This window comes from Trypanosoma cruzi, genomic scaffold (genome assembly GCF_000209065.1).
Source record: "Trypanosoma cruzi strain CL Brener 1047053516027 genomic scaffold, whole genome shotgun sequence".
NCBI classification, from domain to species: domain Eukaryota; phylum Euglenozoa; class Kinetoplastea; order Trypanosomatida; family Trypanosomatidae; genus Trypanosoma; species Trypanosoma cruzi.
In genome coordinates, this window is record NW_001849499.1 from 137,766 (window position 1) to 148,311 (window position 10,546).

A 10,546-nucleotide genomic window follows, 5' to 3' on the forward strand; every position below is an offset into this window, starting at 1 on the left:
TGGGGGGGGGGGGGGGCGAGAATTTTTTTGGAGGTGACGTGGATGTACAGGCGAGAGAGAAATTGTGTTTGTGTGTGTGTTTCTTCTCTTACCAGTCGTAATAACTACATCTCTCCAATGTGCAGCTCTGGTAAGCGTACGATGGAATTCATCAGCAAGGATAACCTTACCCCGCGGGCAGCCACTATAGAATGGCCCCATCTTTTGCCCTCCCGTCCCGTAAAACTAAGTAGCAGCTACCCATCGGGTTTGAAGCATGAACAGCAGGCACTTATCTTCCTTTCTGGCAAGAGAGTACTAGACCCCGGCAACAAATTGAGGTGGCCGGCTTCGCCAAGGAATTGTGTGTGTTTGTGTGTGTGTCATAGAATAGAAAGGTGTCGTTAAGGATGATCCGTTATATATATATAAACATATACATATATGTGTGTTGTTTTATTCTTACTATTTTTCCTATAAACTAGATACATATCACTGCGGTGCAGATGCACCACCCACCGCTCCCGCTTTATATATATATATATCTATATATGTCCTGCTTTTTTTTTTTTTTTTTTTTTGGAGCCGACTGCAGATAAATATATGTTTTTGTATAAAAATCCATGTATATAATTTTATATATTGGGTGCATAGATGCTTGTTTTTTATTTTATTTTATTGGCTTTTCTCCCCCACCCCCCACCCCCCCCCCCCCTTCACTCACTCAGTCATCCTACTTTTTTCTGCAATACCACCTGTTTTTTTTTTGACTTTTTATTTGTTGTGCGTTTTGGAGCCATGGAGAGACGGGAAGTGGTGCGATGCTTACAGAAATGTTTTTTTTTTTTTGTTTTTTGTTTTGATTTCTTGATGCTGATATGATACATGCATGCATGCATACGTGTACGTGTATGTATGCGTATATTCCCCCCTTTCCCATACTTGCCTTCCGCAGGTGTATTTAAGGACATGAATTAAAGTGCAGAAAAAAAAAACACATGTTGATTCCATTCCGCATTGCCATTTACATTATTGCGTATACGCATCGTGATGCATGGGTTTAATATTTATTTATTTATTTATTTATTATTATTTGTGTGTGTGTTGTACGACAGAGGCAGCGATAGCAGCAACCGTTCAAAGGGCAAAGTGTTCCGTGCGCTATACAAAAAGTCAACGGTACGCCTTTTATTTTATTTTTATGGATATTCTTTTAACTCTGTTGTTTTTATACAGATATGTTATACACACCTGCACGTGTATATATGCAGTTAGAGGGAGAGAGCTTAAAGAAGAAAAAAAAAATGTGTTTACTTTCCTCTTCCGTTGCAGCCATTTCTTTTCAGTGTTTTATTTATTTATATGCATGCGTCCTTGTACTCACTGCCTGTTAACTCCATTGTTCGAGTATATGGTGGGATTCTTCTCTTTTTCGTGTGTCTGGTAGTTTATTTTGGAAAAAAATCCAAGACTACATCATAAATTGTCAGCACAGAAGAAGCCTTGGAGCTGTTAAGAGGGTTTTATCGTATACGAACATAAATACATATATCGGTGTACATTTTGGGTCGTCGCGTCTTTTTTTTTTTTTTTTCTTCTTAACATTAACCGAATTGACATGTCGGGGGCCGTAGTGATTGATGGCAAAGGGATTGCCGAGACGATACGGGCGGAGATGAAGTCAGAGGTGGAACAACTGTGGGCGAAGTATGGCAGGCGGCCAGGGATTTCGGCTATCATTTGTGGCGAGCGAAAGGATTCTCAGACTTACGTGCGACTGAAGAAAAAGGCGGCGGAGGAGTGCGGGTTTGTAACCTTCAATGTTGAGCTTCCTGCGGACGTGACGCAGGAGGAAATTCAAGCGGAGGTTGAAAAACTTGATCAAAATGCGGACTGCCACGGCATTATTGTGCAGCTGCCTCTGCCAGACCATATTGATCAGGACGCCGTGCTGAAGAAAATATCCCCAGAGAAGGATTCCGATGCGTTGCTTCCCGTCAATGTGGGGCTGCTGCACACCAAAGGGTGCGAGCCTCTCTTTGTGCCATGCACCCCTGCTGGTGTGATTGAGCTACTGAAGCGAAGTGGTGTCACGATGGCAGGGAAACGCGCTGTGGTTCTTGGACGCAGCAACATTGTGGGTGCCCCAGTCGCCGCATTGCTAACAGCAAATAATGCGACTGTTACCGTCGTCCACTCCGCCACGCCGCTTGCGGATTTGATTGATGTTGTCCGGTCGTCCCACATAGTTGTGGCAGCCATGGGGAAGCCAGGATTTGTGCGGGGTGAATGGATTAGGGAAGGCGCCGCAGTCATTGATGTGGGCACAACTCCCGTGGACGACCCTTCCAAAAAGGCAGGATATCGAATTGCCGGCGATGTGTGCTTTGAGGAGGCGCAAAAGCGTGCTGGCTGGATTACCCCAGTGCCTGGTGGTGTTGGCCCAATGACGATCGCAATGCTGCTAAAGAACACTCTTGCAGGCTTCAAGAGGAGTCTTAGTCAGGCCTGAGGGATGAGTGAAAGAAATCTCAGCTAAAGTGAGCTATTTACAAGACTTTACTTTATTATTATTATTATTATTTAAGAAGAAAGACGGAGGGCGGCTCTTTATTTGTTGGAATTTCTATTTCTCTCCGTGAATCATTCCGGCAAAGGAGCGAATTATGCGGGGTTATCTACAAAATGGAACCACGCCTAGTCGCATCTCCTGTCGATGGCATATTGAATCTGTCTCTGTGTGTGTCTATGTGATGGGGCAATGCAATTTGGAAAAAAAAAAAATAATAGTAATGATAACTAGTAGAGTTTTTTTTTTTTTTTTTGGAGGGGGGGCTGCGACCGTAGACAATGAAGGATATATATATATATATTCTTTTGGGGGGTGTTTCAATTAAAGTATTGTGTCTATTTTTATTTATTTATTACACGTATGGCTGTGTGCGTTCCTATTGAATGGCTGGTGGTTTGATGGGCAAACAAGAAGGAAGTAGGGATATATATATATATTGTCATCTCTACAACTTTCCCTGAAGGAAGATGTTTCCGCATCTTTTTTTATCTATGCGACGATGAGTTTTCTTATTTGCTCTGTTATTCATGCCACTTTTGCTGCTTTACTTTTTTTTTTTTTTTTTTTTTTTTGGGTGTGTGCAGTCTCTCTGTGTACGGGGGTACTTTATTTTTTCTTGTCGGTAATAATTTACCGTTGGGTGCCAACAACAATGCCTGTGATGCCTGCGACTTTAGGGACTCGCGGAGGTGGCGAACAGACGGCAAAACCGAGCAGCTTTGAGCGAATGGCGGCCATTCAGGAGGAAATTGCAAAAATCGAAACTCGTTTGCGTTCCTTGCAGTCAACCGAGGATGCCGATGACACGCCATGGACCTCAGCACCGCAGGAGGATATGGATCCTGCCGTCGCAAAGATGCTCTCAGTTGAGCTTTGCCACTTGGCTGCATCTGGCGACAGCGTGGGTGTGCGTCTACTTCTAGAGAGCGGCGCGGACACGGACTGCAGGGATTACGACGAACAGACCCCACTCCACATAGCCAGCGCTCTGGGTCATGTCCAGGTGGTTAGATTACTTCTTGAGTTTGGGGCTGACCCGACGCTTTTGGACAAGGATGACAAGACGCCTTTTAGGCTGGCGGGGGAGAATAATCGCAGGGAAGTTGTGCAGCTTCTACTGAGACACTCTCAGGAACATGGCCATGAACTGGACGCTTGTGGAAAGCCGGATAGTTTTTTGCTTGATAGTCCCATTATGTCTGCACATCCGGACTTTTCACAGATTCCCCAACCAATGATGGGAAGTCTTATTGTCATCATGGTAGGTCTCCCTGGTAGGGGGAAGACATACATCGCGAGGCAGATTCAGCGCTACTTCAAGTGGAATGGGCTACAAAGCAGGATTTTTATACGCTCTACATACAAAGAGAAACTTGAAGAAGGTGGCGTCGTATCTACGGCTTTGAGTGCGGCGGAGGTGGAGCGTCGTATTGCCGCTGCCATCGCAAAAGACATGACACAATTTATAGATGAAACCGATGGTGTGGCGGTGCTGAATGGCACGAACTGCAGTCCGTTGCGTCGCATGGCATTGATGAGCGCGATTCGAGAAACGGGCCTCATACGGCCGAATCGTGTGATATTCGTGGAGGTTGTGAACAACAATTCGGAGATTGTGCGCCTAAACGTGAACCGCAAGAAGGAAATAAATCCTGGGGCCACACAAAGCTTTGTCGATCAGTATTATGCACGGATTGAACGTCTGAATGCTCTATACAAATCCCTGAGTCCCACCACAGACAGGGATCTCACGTATATTCTTATTGAGGACCAAACTACATTTGCACTAAATAACATCTCTGGATGGATGCCGTCACGACTGTCGTACATGCTACATAACTTAAACCATGCACCTAGCAATCTTTACCTCACGCGTGCTGGGGAATATGTTGACTTGATTGCCGGTCGTATAGGCGGAAACTCGCGACTGACAGAGCGTGGACAGGCGTATAGTGAGGCGCTTTTTGAGTATTTTCAAGGGGAATTACAAATGAAATCGTTTACAGTGATGAGTAGTTGTGCCCTTCGATGTATAGAAACAGTGCAATACTTTGAGGAGCAGAGTGTACTTCAACGCAGTAGCGCCTCTGCTGCGCAAATTAAAGAACCGAAACTGAACTGTCGTGTGGCGTACTTTCCCACACTTGACAGTCTGAACCATGGTGACTGTGATGGACAGTTACTTTCTGATGTTCGCAGGGCAATGCCAAGTACATTGCTTCATATGCAGGCAGATCCATACCACACAGCGTGGCCAAATGGAGAGTGTGTCCATCAGCTCTACAATGCACGACTTGAGCCTCATATTCATGACATTCAGGCGAGCACCGAGCCTGTTCTTGTGGTCTCACACCTTCAGCTGCTGCAGGGTCTTTATTCCTACTTTGTTTCCGAGAATGATGACTTTGTGGCTCCACAAGATGCATACAAGATTGATATTCCTTTTGAGAGTGTCATTAAAATTCGTCTTGTGGGCTTCAACCGCGTCGCGGAGACCATCGATCTCTCAAAGGAGGTGGACCGAATCCAACACCGTCGCACCGGGAAGGTGACGAAGGCAACGCAGCAAAGTAGCCTGAATATTTTTTGTAGGTCTGGTAAGAAGTGATGGAGGATGCGGTGATGAGAAGGGAATAACATTTGCCACAGCAGATCAACCGATAAAATGTGTGTGTATATGTTTTGCCTGCCTCTCTGTTTCTGTTTTTTTTTTTTTTGTGTGTGTAATTGTAATTATGTGTTTTTTGAGACAACAAAATGGGGTCGCAACAGCAAGAACAAACAGGAACGGGAATGAGGAGGAGGTGTCTAGAGTTGTCTAGGCTCTGAATGCGAAGGAAGCGTACGCTGTGAATACACCGCTTTTGTTCAACTGTGGTTTGTGTTACACTTAATTGCACGTGGAATGTGCATGAGCTTTTGTGTTTTTTCCTCCTTATTTTTTTTTCGTTGACTTTGTTTTTGTTTTTATTTCTTCAAGTCTTTCTGTTGGGTTGTGGTTGGTGGTTCAGCTGTCTGCAAGGCCATTGAATGTCTCTCAAGGCGAAGATTGATGTGTTCCCGTTTGGGGCATATCTGCTGCAAGATCCTTCCCTGATGAGAGTCATGCAGGCGGTGGTGCGGGGCGCCAATAATACTAATAATAGCGGTAATATGAACGAAAACAGCGGTGGTGGCGGTGGCGCCGCGAATAAACGCCGTGACGCTGGCGGCAATACCTCTCAATCCGTGGAACGGCGACTAAAAACGCCACTTGAAAAACTCATGAGTCTCAAGGCGCGCTGTCGCGAGGAGCAGTGCGTGCACTCGGTTGAGGGTGTTCTTCTTGTGCATGTCCACGACCACCCGCATGTTCTTTTGCTGCGACACGCGAACACAAAGGCGTCAGCGCATTCACGCGTGCTGCCGGCGACAAACACAAATAACTTGGCGGTATTTTCTTTGCCCGGTGGCCGGTGCAGGAAAGGCGAGCCGGAGGAGATATGCCTGCTGCGAAAACTTGGCAGGGACCTGTTGAATGAGAAAAAGAGTTTGATGGCGTCACGGACGGCGGAGAGCGAGTCGTCCGAGATGGTGGTTGAGGTGGGTGCATCGCACAGTTTGGCGGTAGCGCCGTCATCATCGTCCTTTCGGGTCGGTGAGGCACTTGGGCGGTGGTACAGGCCACACTTTGATCCTTTTATGTATCCGTATGTCCCGGCACATGTGGCGGAGAGCGATGTGAAGGAGGTGCGCACCGTTTTTCTCGTGCACCTTCCACCGCAGATGCTGCTGACTGTGGCGCAGCGTGACGTGGAACTGGTTGCAGCGCCGCTGTTTGATTTGTATGAGAACTCCGCGAAGTACGGCCCGCTTATAGCCTCCATTCCGACACTTTTGTCACGCGTAAACATAAATTATTGCAAGTAAACGAAAGGAAAGGAAAAGGAAAACAACAACGAAAAACAAGAAGAAAGGGGAAAACGAGAAGCGCTTGATGAATTATTTTTTGTTACCGTGATTTTGACTTCTTTACAATGAATACACACAAAATCTCTCACACTCTGTTTTTTTTTTTTTTCTGAGAATTCATTTTGTTTTTCTTCTTGTCTCCTTTGATTCTTCTGCTGTTAAGCTCGCAGAGTAATTAAACGAGTTTTCCGCATTCTGTCAAGAAACAGGAAGAAGAACTGGATCCAAGCCGTTTTATCGAACACACACACACACACACACAGAGAGAGAGAGAGAGAGAGAGAGATACAGACAGACCGGCAGAAATACATACGTACAGAAGGCAATTAATTGTGGAACACCAATGGGACAGAAACAATCTTTGAATGCTTCCTTGCACCGTTACATTTATAATCATGACACCGATGGCCTGATGGGATTTCTTGACGCACACGAGGCTGAGCTCAACAACGCCTGCATGGATGAAAACATTTACGTTGAACTTGTGCAACGACAGTGGGATACCGCGACGATTTACCGTTTTGCCAAGTTTGCAAACGACCAGCAGCTGGCTGTTCTCATAGCAACCGCTGTGCTTTGCAGTCATTTGATACCAATTGCTCCTATTTTTGAATTAATGCAGGATTGCAAGCGCACCATTGAGCAATATCATCTGAAGCATCTCTTCTTAATTGCCTGTGAGCGGGAGAACGTGGACGCCGTGCGTGCCTTTATTGCAAATAAATGCTACGACCCGACAGATCGACGCCCTGTTCGTGCCGTTTTACGGGCGCAACTGAATAAATCGGTGGTAAATGAGGAACTGGTGAAAATGGTTTTGGCGGCACATCCGCTGCAGACGGACAACGTTGAATACATTCGCAACAAATGCCTTAGCACAGCAAAAAATGAGGGAGTTCGCAAGATGGTAGATGACCTTCTTGTTGAATATGTTTCGTGAAAATATCTTTGAGAAGAGAACAGATGAGGGGGTGGTGCTTGCGGTGCCTCAAGGCACATGCATTTTGTGGGACTACAACTTTTTTATCATCTACAAAAAAAAAAAAAATCAATGAAAAAAAAAGAAAATGTTTTTTGCAGAATTTTCTTTCAAATTATTTGTTGAAAGTGTAATTGCAGGTCGTTTTTTTTTTTTTTTTTAACTATGCAGCTATAAATATTCTTTTCTTATCTTTCTCCCTGTATAAATATACAACATAAAAAGGAGGGAGGGGAGTGGACCGCAAGGAATGAGGCGATTTTGCATTGTGAATGCCTTGCGTAGCAGTGGCGTAGTGTTTCTTACCACAGCCACGCCACCGAGCACCAACAGTACTGCCGCTGCAAATAACGCAATGAAAAGTTCTCAGTTTGCGTTGCCTTTGAATAGACAAATCCGACATGGCCTTAGCTCGGACTGGCGCGAACAGGTGCGGCGTTCGGGCGGCGTTCTAAATGACATCTCGCCCGCTCTACCGGACAGTAATCGCACCGACGATCAGCGAAAGCGTGTTGCGGGTTGGCAACCGGTAGTGAAGCTCCTGGGCGACCAGCGGCTTCGAGTGGCAATTGTTGGCCGCATGAACAGCGGCAAATCGTCTCTTTTTAATTTACTGAGCGAAGACCCGACGATGCCACATCGGAAAAACATTGTCCGTGACTTTGACGGCATCACGCGTGACTCGGTGGAGGGCCATGCCCAGCTGGAGGGAATGCACTTCACCATCATTGACACGCCGGGTATGGTGAACGGAAAACTGGTGGAGGAGGCATTTCGTACCGTGGAAACGGCGGATGCTGCCATTTTTGTTACATCCGTTGACGAGGATTTGCATTCAGCTGAATTTGACCTCATTCATTACCTGCAACTCAAATGTATGCCAACATTCGTGTTGGTGAACAAGATGGATCTCGTTCCGTTAGACGAAGAGGACCGAGTTCTTGAGCGATACAATGAACTCGGACTAGGCAATGCCATTCCATTCTCCGCACGACGCAAATCGGGGATGGAAATGCTTGCAGCCGTGTTGGAGCCATTGTACCACATCCACTCTATGCAAAAGGTGGAAAATGACTGGGACATTGAGGACCTTGCCATGCAGGGGGATGAGTCCGCCATGGAGGAGATACGTGACCGCAACTGCGCAGATCGCTTTATTCGCATAGCGCTGGTAGGGAGAACGAATAGTGGCAAATCAAGTTTAATCAATCGTTTAGTGGGCTTTGAGCGCAGCCGTGCTGTCGATGAGAAGAATTCCACACGTGATCCGGTAGAGCTACCATGTATCTATAAGGGACGTAAAGTGAAACTCATTGATACTGCTGGTCTGACAAGAAATCGATTCCGTGCCGACCGTGATTTTATTGGCCGTATTCATGATCTTTCAGTAAATGAGATTCGCTACGCTCATGTGGTGATTGTTGTTTTTGATGCCACAGAGGGCCACCCGAACAAGTATGACATGGCTGTGTTACATTCTGTTGCCGCAGAGGGGCGACCTTTTTTACTGTGTGCCAACAAGTGGGATGCGGTTCTGGATCAGAGTGCAACCGCAGAGGCTATTGACTTTAAAATCAAGCGACAGGTACGAGAGGTGAAATATAGCAACGCTGTCGTTGTCTCTGCTCACACAGGACTGAATCTCACTCTACTTATGGACCAGGCATTATTACTTTATGATACATGGAACAAACGTGTGCGCCGTGCGGAGCTGACACGTCTCTGGCGCAAGATGGAGAAGTCTGTTATCATTCCATACCACGTTGCCCGTGTAGGACGCATCACGCAGGTAAATACACGTCCACCGACCTTCTTGCTTCATTTGCAGACGAAGAATGATGAAAACACATTGCCAAGGGCACTTCAGGAAATGATGAAAAATACAATTGTGGAGGAGTTTGACTTTCGTGGGGTTCCCATCCGTCTTATTCAGGAAGTAAAGGACTCTAACCCCGACTACATTTAACTTTAGCGATGCAATGCAGTGAATTGTGTGTGTGTGTTTTTTGTTTCTGATCGTATAATTGTGGACGGCGGTGTTTTTTATTATTATTAAAGTCATCTGAATGTCTTGTATTCTCTTTCTCTCATGTTTTTCTTTCCAGCTTTCTCTTTTGGTGGTACTACCTTTTTTTTTGTTCTTTTTTTTTTTTGGAGGGTAAAGGGAACGACACGCTGGACGGAAGTCAACAATAAAATAAAACAAAAACAGAAGGATACGTGGACGTTCAATAAATGCGTAAAAGAAAGCGCACACGCTCGATCTCGAGCACGGAAGACGTAGGCAACACCACCAACGATGATAACAAAAAAGTGGTGGAAAATGGGGCGCGTGATGTTTCCAGCATTGAGAGTGAGGCGTCGTGTGAACCAACACGGCCTTTGGGTGTATTCATTTGGAGTGACGTGAGCGTGGTGTTATATGCCTGTATGCTAAAACAGTTGCATTATACGTGCGGCGTTCTTGCTATAGAGCGGTCAAGGGATGTGCGCCAAAATATGATTTATGCATTGAAATCACGTCTAGTATCCTTTTGGGAGGCTGAGACAGCAATGCTGAGCGCCATAGAGCAGGAGAAGCTTGGTAGGGTTTTTCATTCTCACGTCAATGCCATGTTGGAGCGTTTCTCATCATTGGTTGCTGCAGACATGACGGGACGTGACCTTTGTCATGCGTTTTTACAGGTACTTGACGTGTTTGGGTTCCCTGAAGAGGAGAGTGCCGAGGAGTCGTTACTAGTTGCGAATATGCGGAAGAACGCCGATCCTCACGCGTATTCGTACCAGGAGCGAACATCACATAAACTAAGCGTTTTGCCACGTTATGAAGGGGATCGTCGAACCGAGGAACAACATCGCTTGCCGCGTTTGGGAAGTGTCGTCCAGCTTCCCTCTCCTCACCCACATTCAGAGATCAACACGGATGTTCAGTTGATTGAACCAAGGAAGCGTCGTCCTCCACTCGACGAAAATCGCATCTTTTCTCATCCAAAGAAGGCGACTTCCTCCGGAATGGAGGACATCCTCGTCGACGAAGAGCTGCGCTACCGCTCCCTTGTGGTACT

At 46.1% G+C, this 10,546-nt stretch overlaps 6 protein-coding genes across 6 annotated transcripts, besides 10 other annotated features; all 6 read left to right on the forward strand.

Moving 5' to 3' along the window:
- Positions 1-10,546: a sequence feature (heterozygous, non-Esmeraldo-like haplotype).
- Positions 74-339: a mobile genetic element.
- Positions 540-560: a microsatellite.
- Positions 861-904: a microsatellite.
- Positions 1,044-1,067: a microsatellite.
- On the forward strand, positions 1,598-2,491 carry Tc00.1047053509509.20 (C-1-tetrahydrofolate synthase, cytoplasmic, putative; the record flags this gene model as incomplete). Its single annotated transcript, XM_801351.1, has 1 exon — positions 1,598-2,491. One exon carries the CDS (start codon positions 1,598-1,600, stop codon positions 2,489-2,491), a length of 894 nt encoding a protein of 297 aa, XP_806444.1.
- Positions 2,544-2,563: a microsatellite.
- On the forward strand, positions 3,051-5,159 carry Tc00.1047053509509.30 (6-phosphofructo-2-kinase/fructose-2,6-biphosphatase, putative; the record flags this gene model as incomplete). Its single annotated transcript, XM_801352.1, has 1 exon — positions 3,051-5,159. The coding sequence occupies one exon, from the start codon at positions 3,051-3,053 to the stop codon at positions 5,157-5,159; it is 2,109 nt and encodes a 702-aa protein (XP_806445.1).
- Positions 3,100-3,123: a microsatellite.
- Positions 5,467-5,526: a sequence feature (T-rich).
- Positions 5,582-6,460, forward strand: Tc00.1047053509509.40 (hypothetical protein, conserved; the record flags this gene model as incomplete). The annotated part of the gene is made up of 1 exon (XM_801353.1): positions 5,582-6,460. One exon carries the CDS (start codon positions 5,582-5,584, stop codon positions 6,458-6,460), a length of 879 nt encoding a protein of 292 aa, XP_806446.1.
- Positions 6,744-6,764: a microsatellite.
- Positions 6,764-6,788: a microsatellite.
- Tc00.1047053509509.50 (hypothetical protein, conserved) lies at positions 6,846-7,442 on the forward strand (the record flags this gene model as incomplete). The annotated part of the gene is made up of 1 exon (XM_801354.1): positions 6,846-7,442. The coding sequence occupies one exon, from the start codon at positions 6,846-6,848 to the stop codon at positions 7,440-7,442; it is 597 nt and encodes a 198-aa protein (XP_806447.1).
- On the forward strand, positions 7,732-9,447 carry Tc00.1047053509509.60 (small GTP-binding protein, putative; the record flags this gene model as incomplete). The annotated part of the gene is made up of 1 exon (XM_801355.1): positions 7,732-9,447. One exon carries the CDS (start codon positions 7,732-7,734, stop codon positions 9,445-9,447), a length of 1,716 nt encoding a protein of 571 aa, XP_806448.1.
- On the forward strand, positions 9,717-10,546 carry Tc00.1047053509509.69 (hypothetical protein, conserved; the record flags this gene model as incomplete). Its single annotated transcript, XM_801356.1, has 1 exon — positions 9,717-10,546. A coding segment is annotated over one exon (830 nt), but the record flags the coding sequence as incomplete, so codon positions are not given.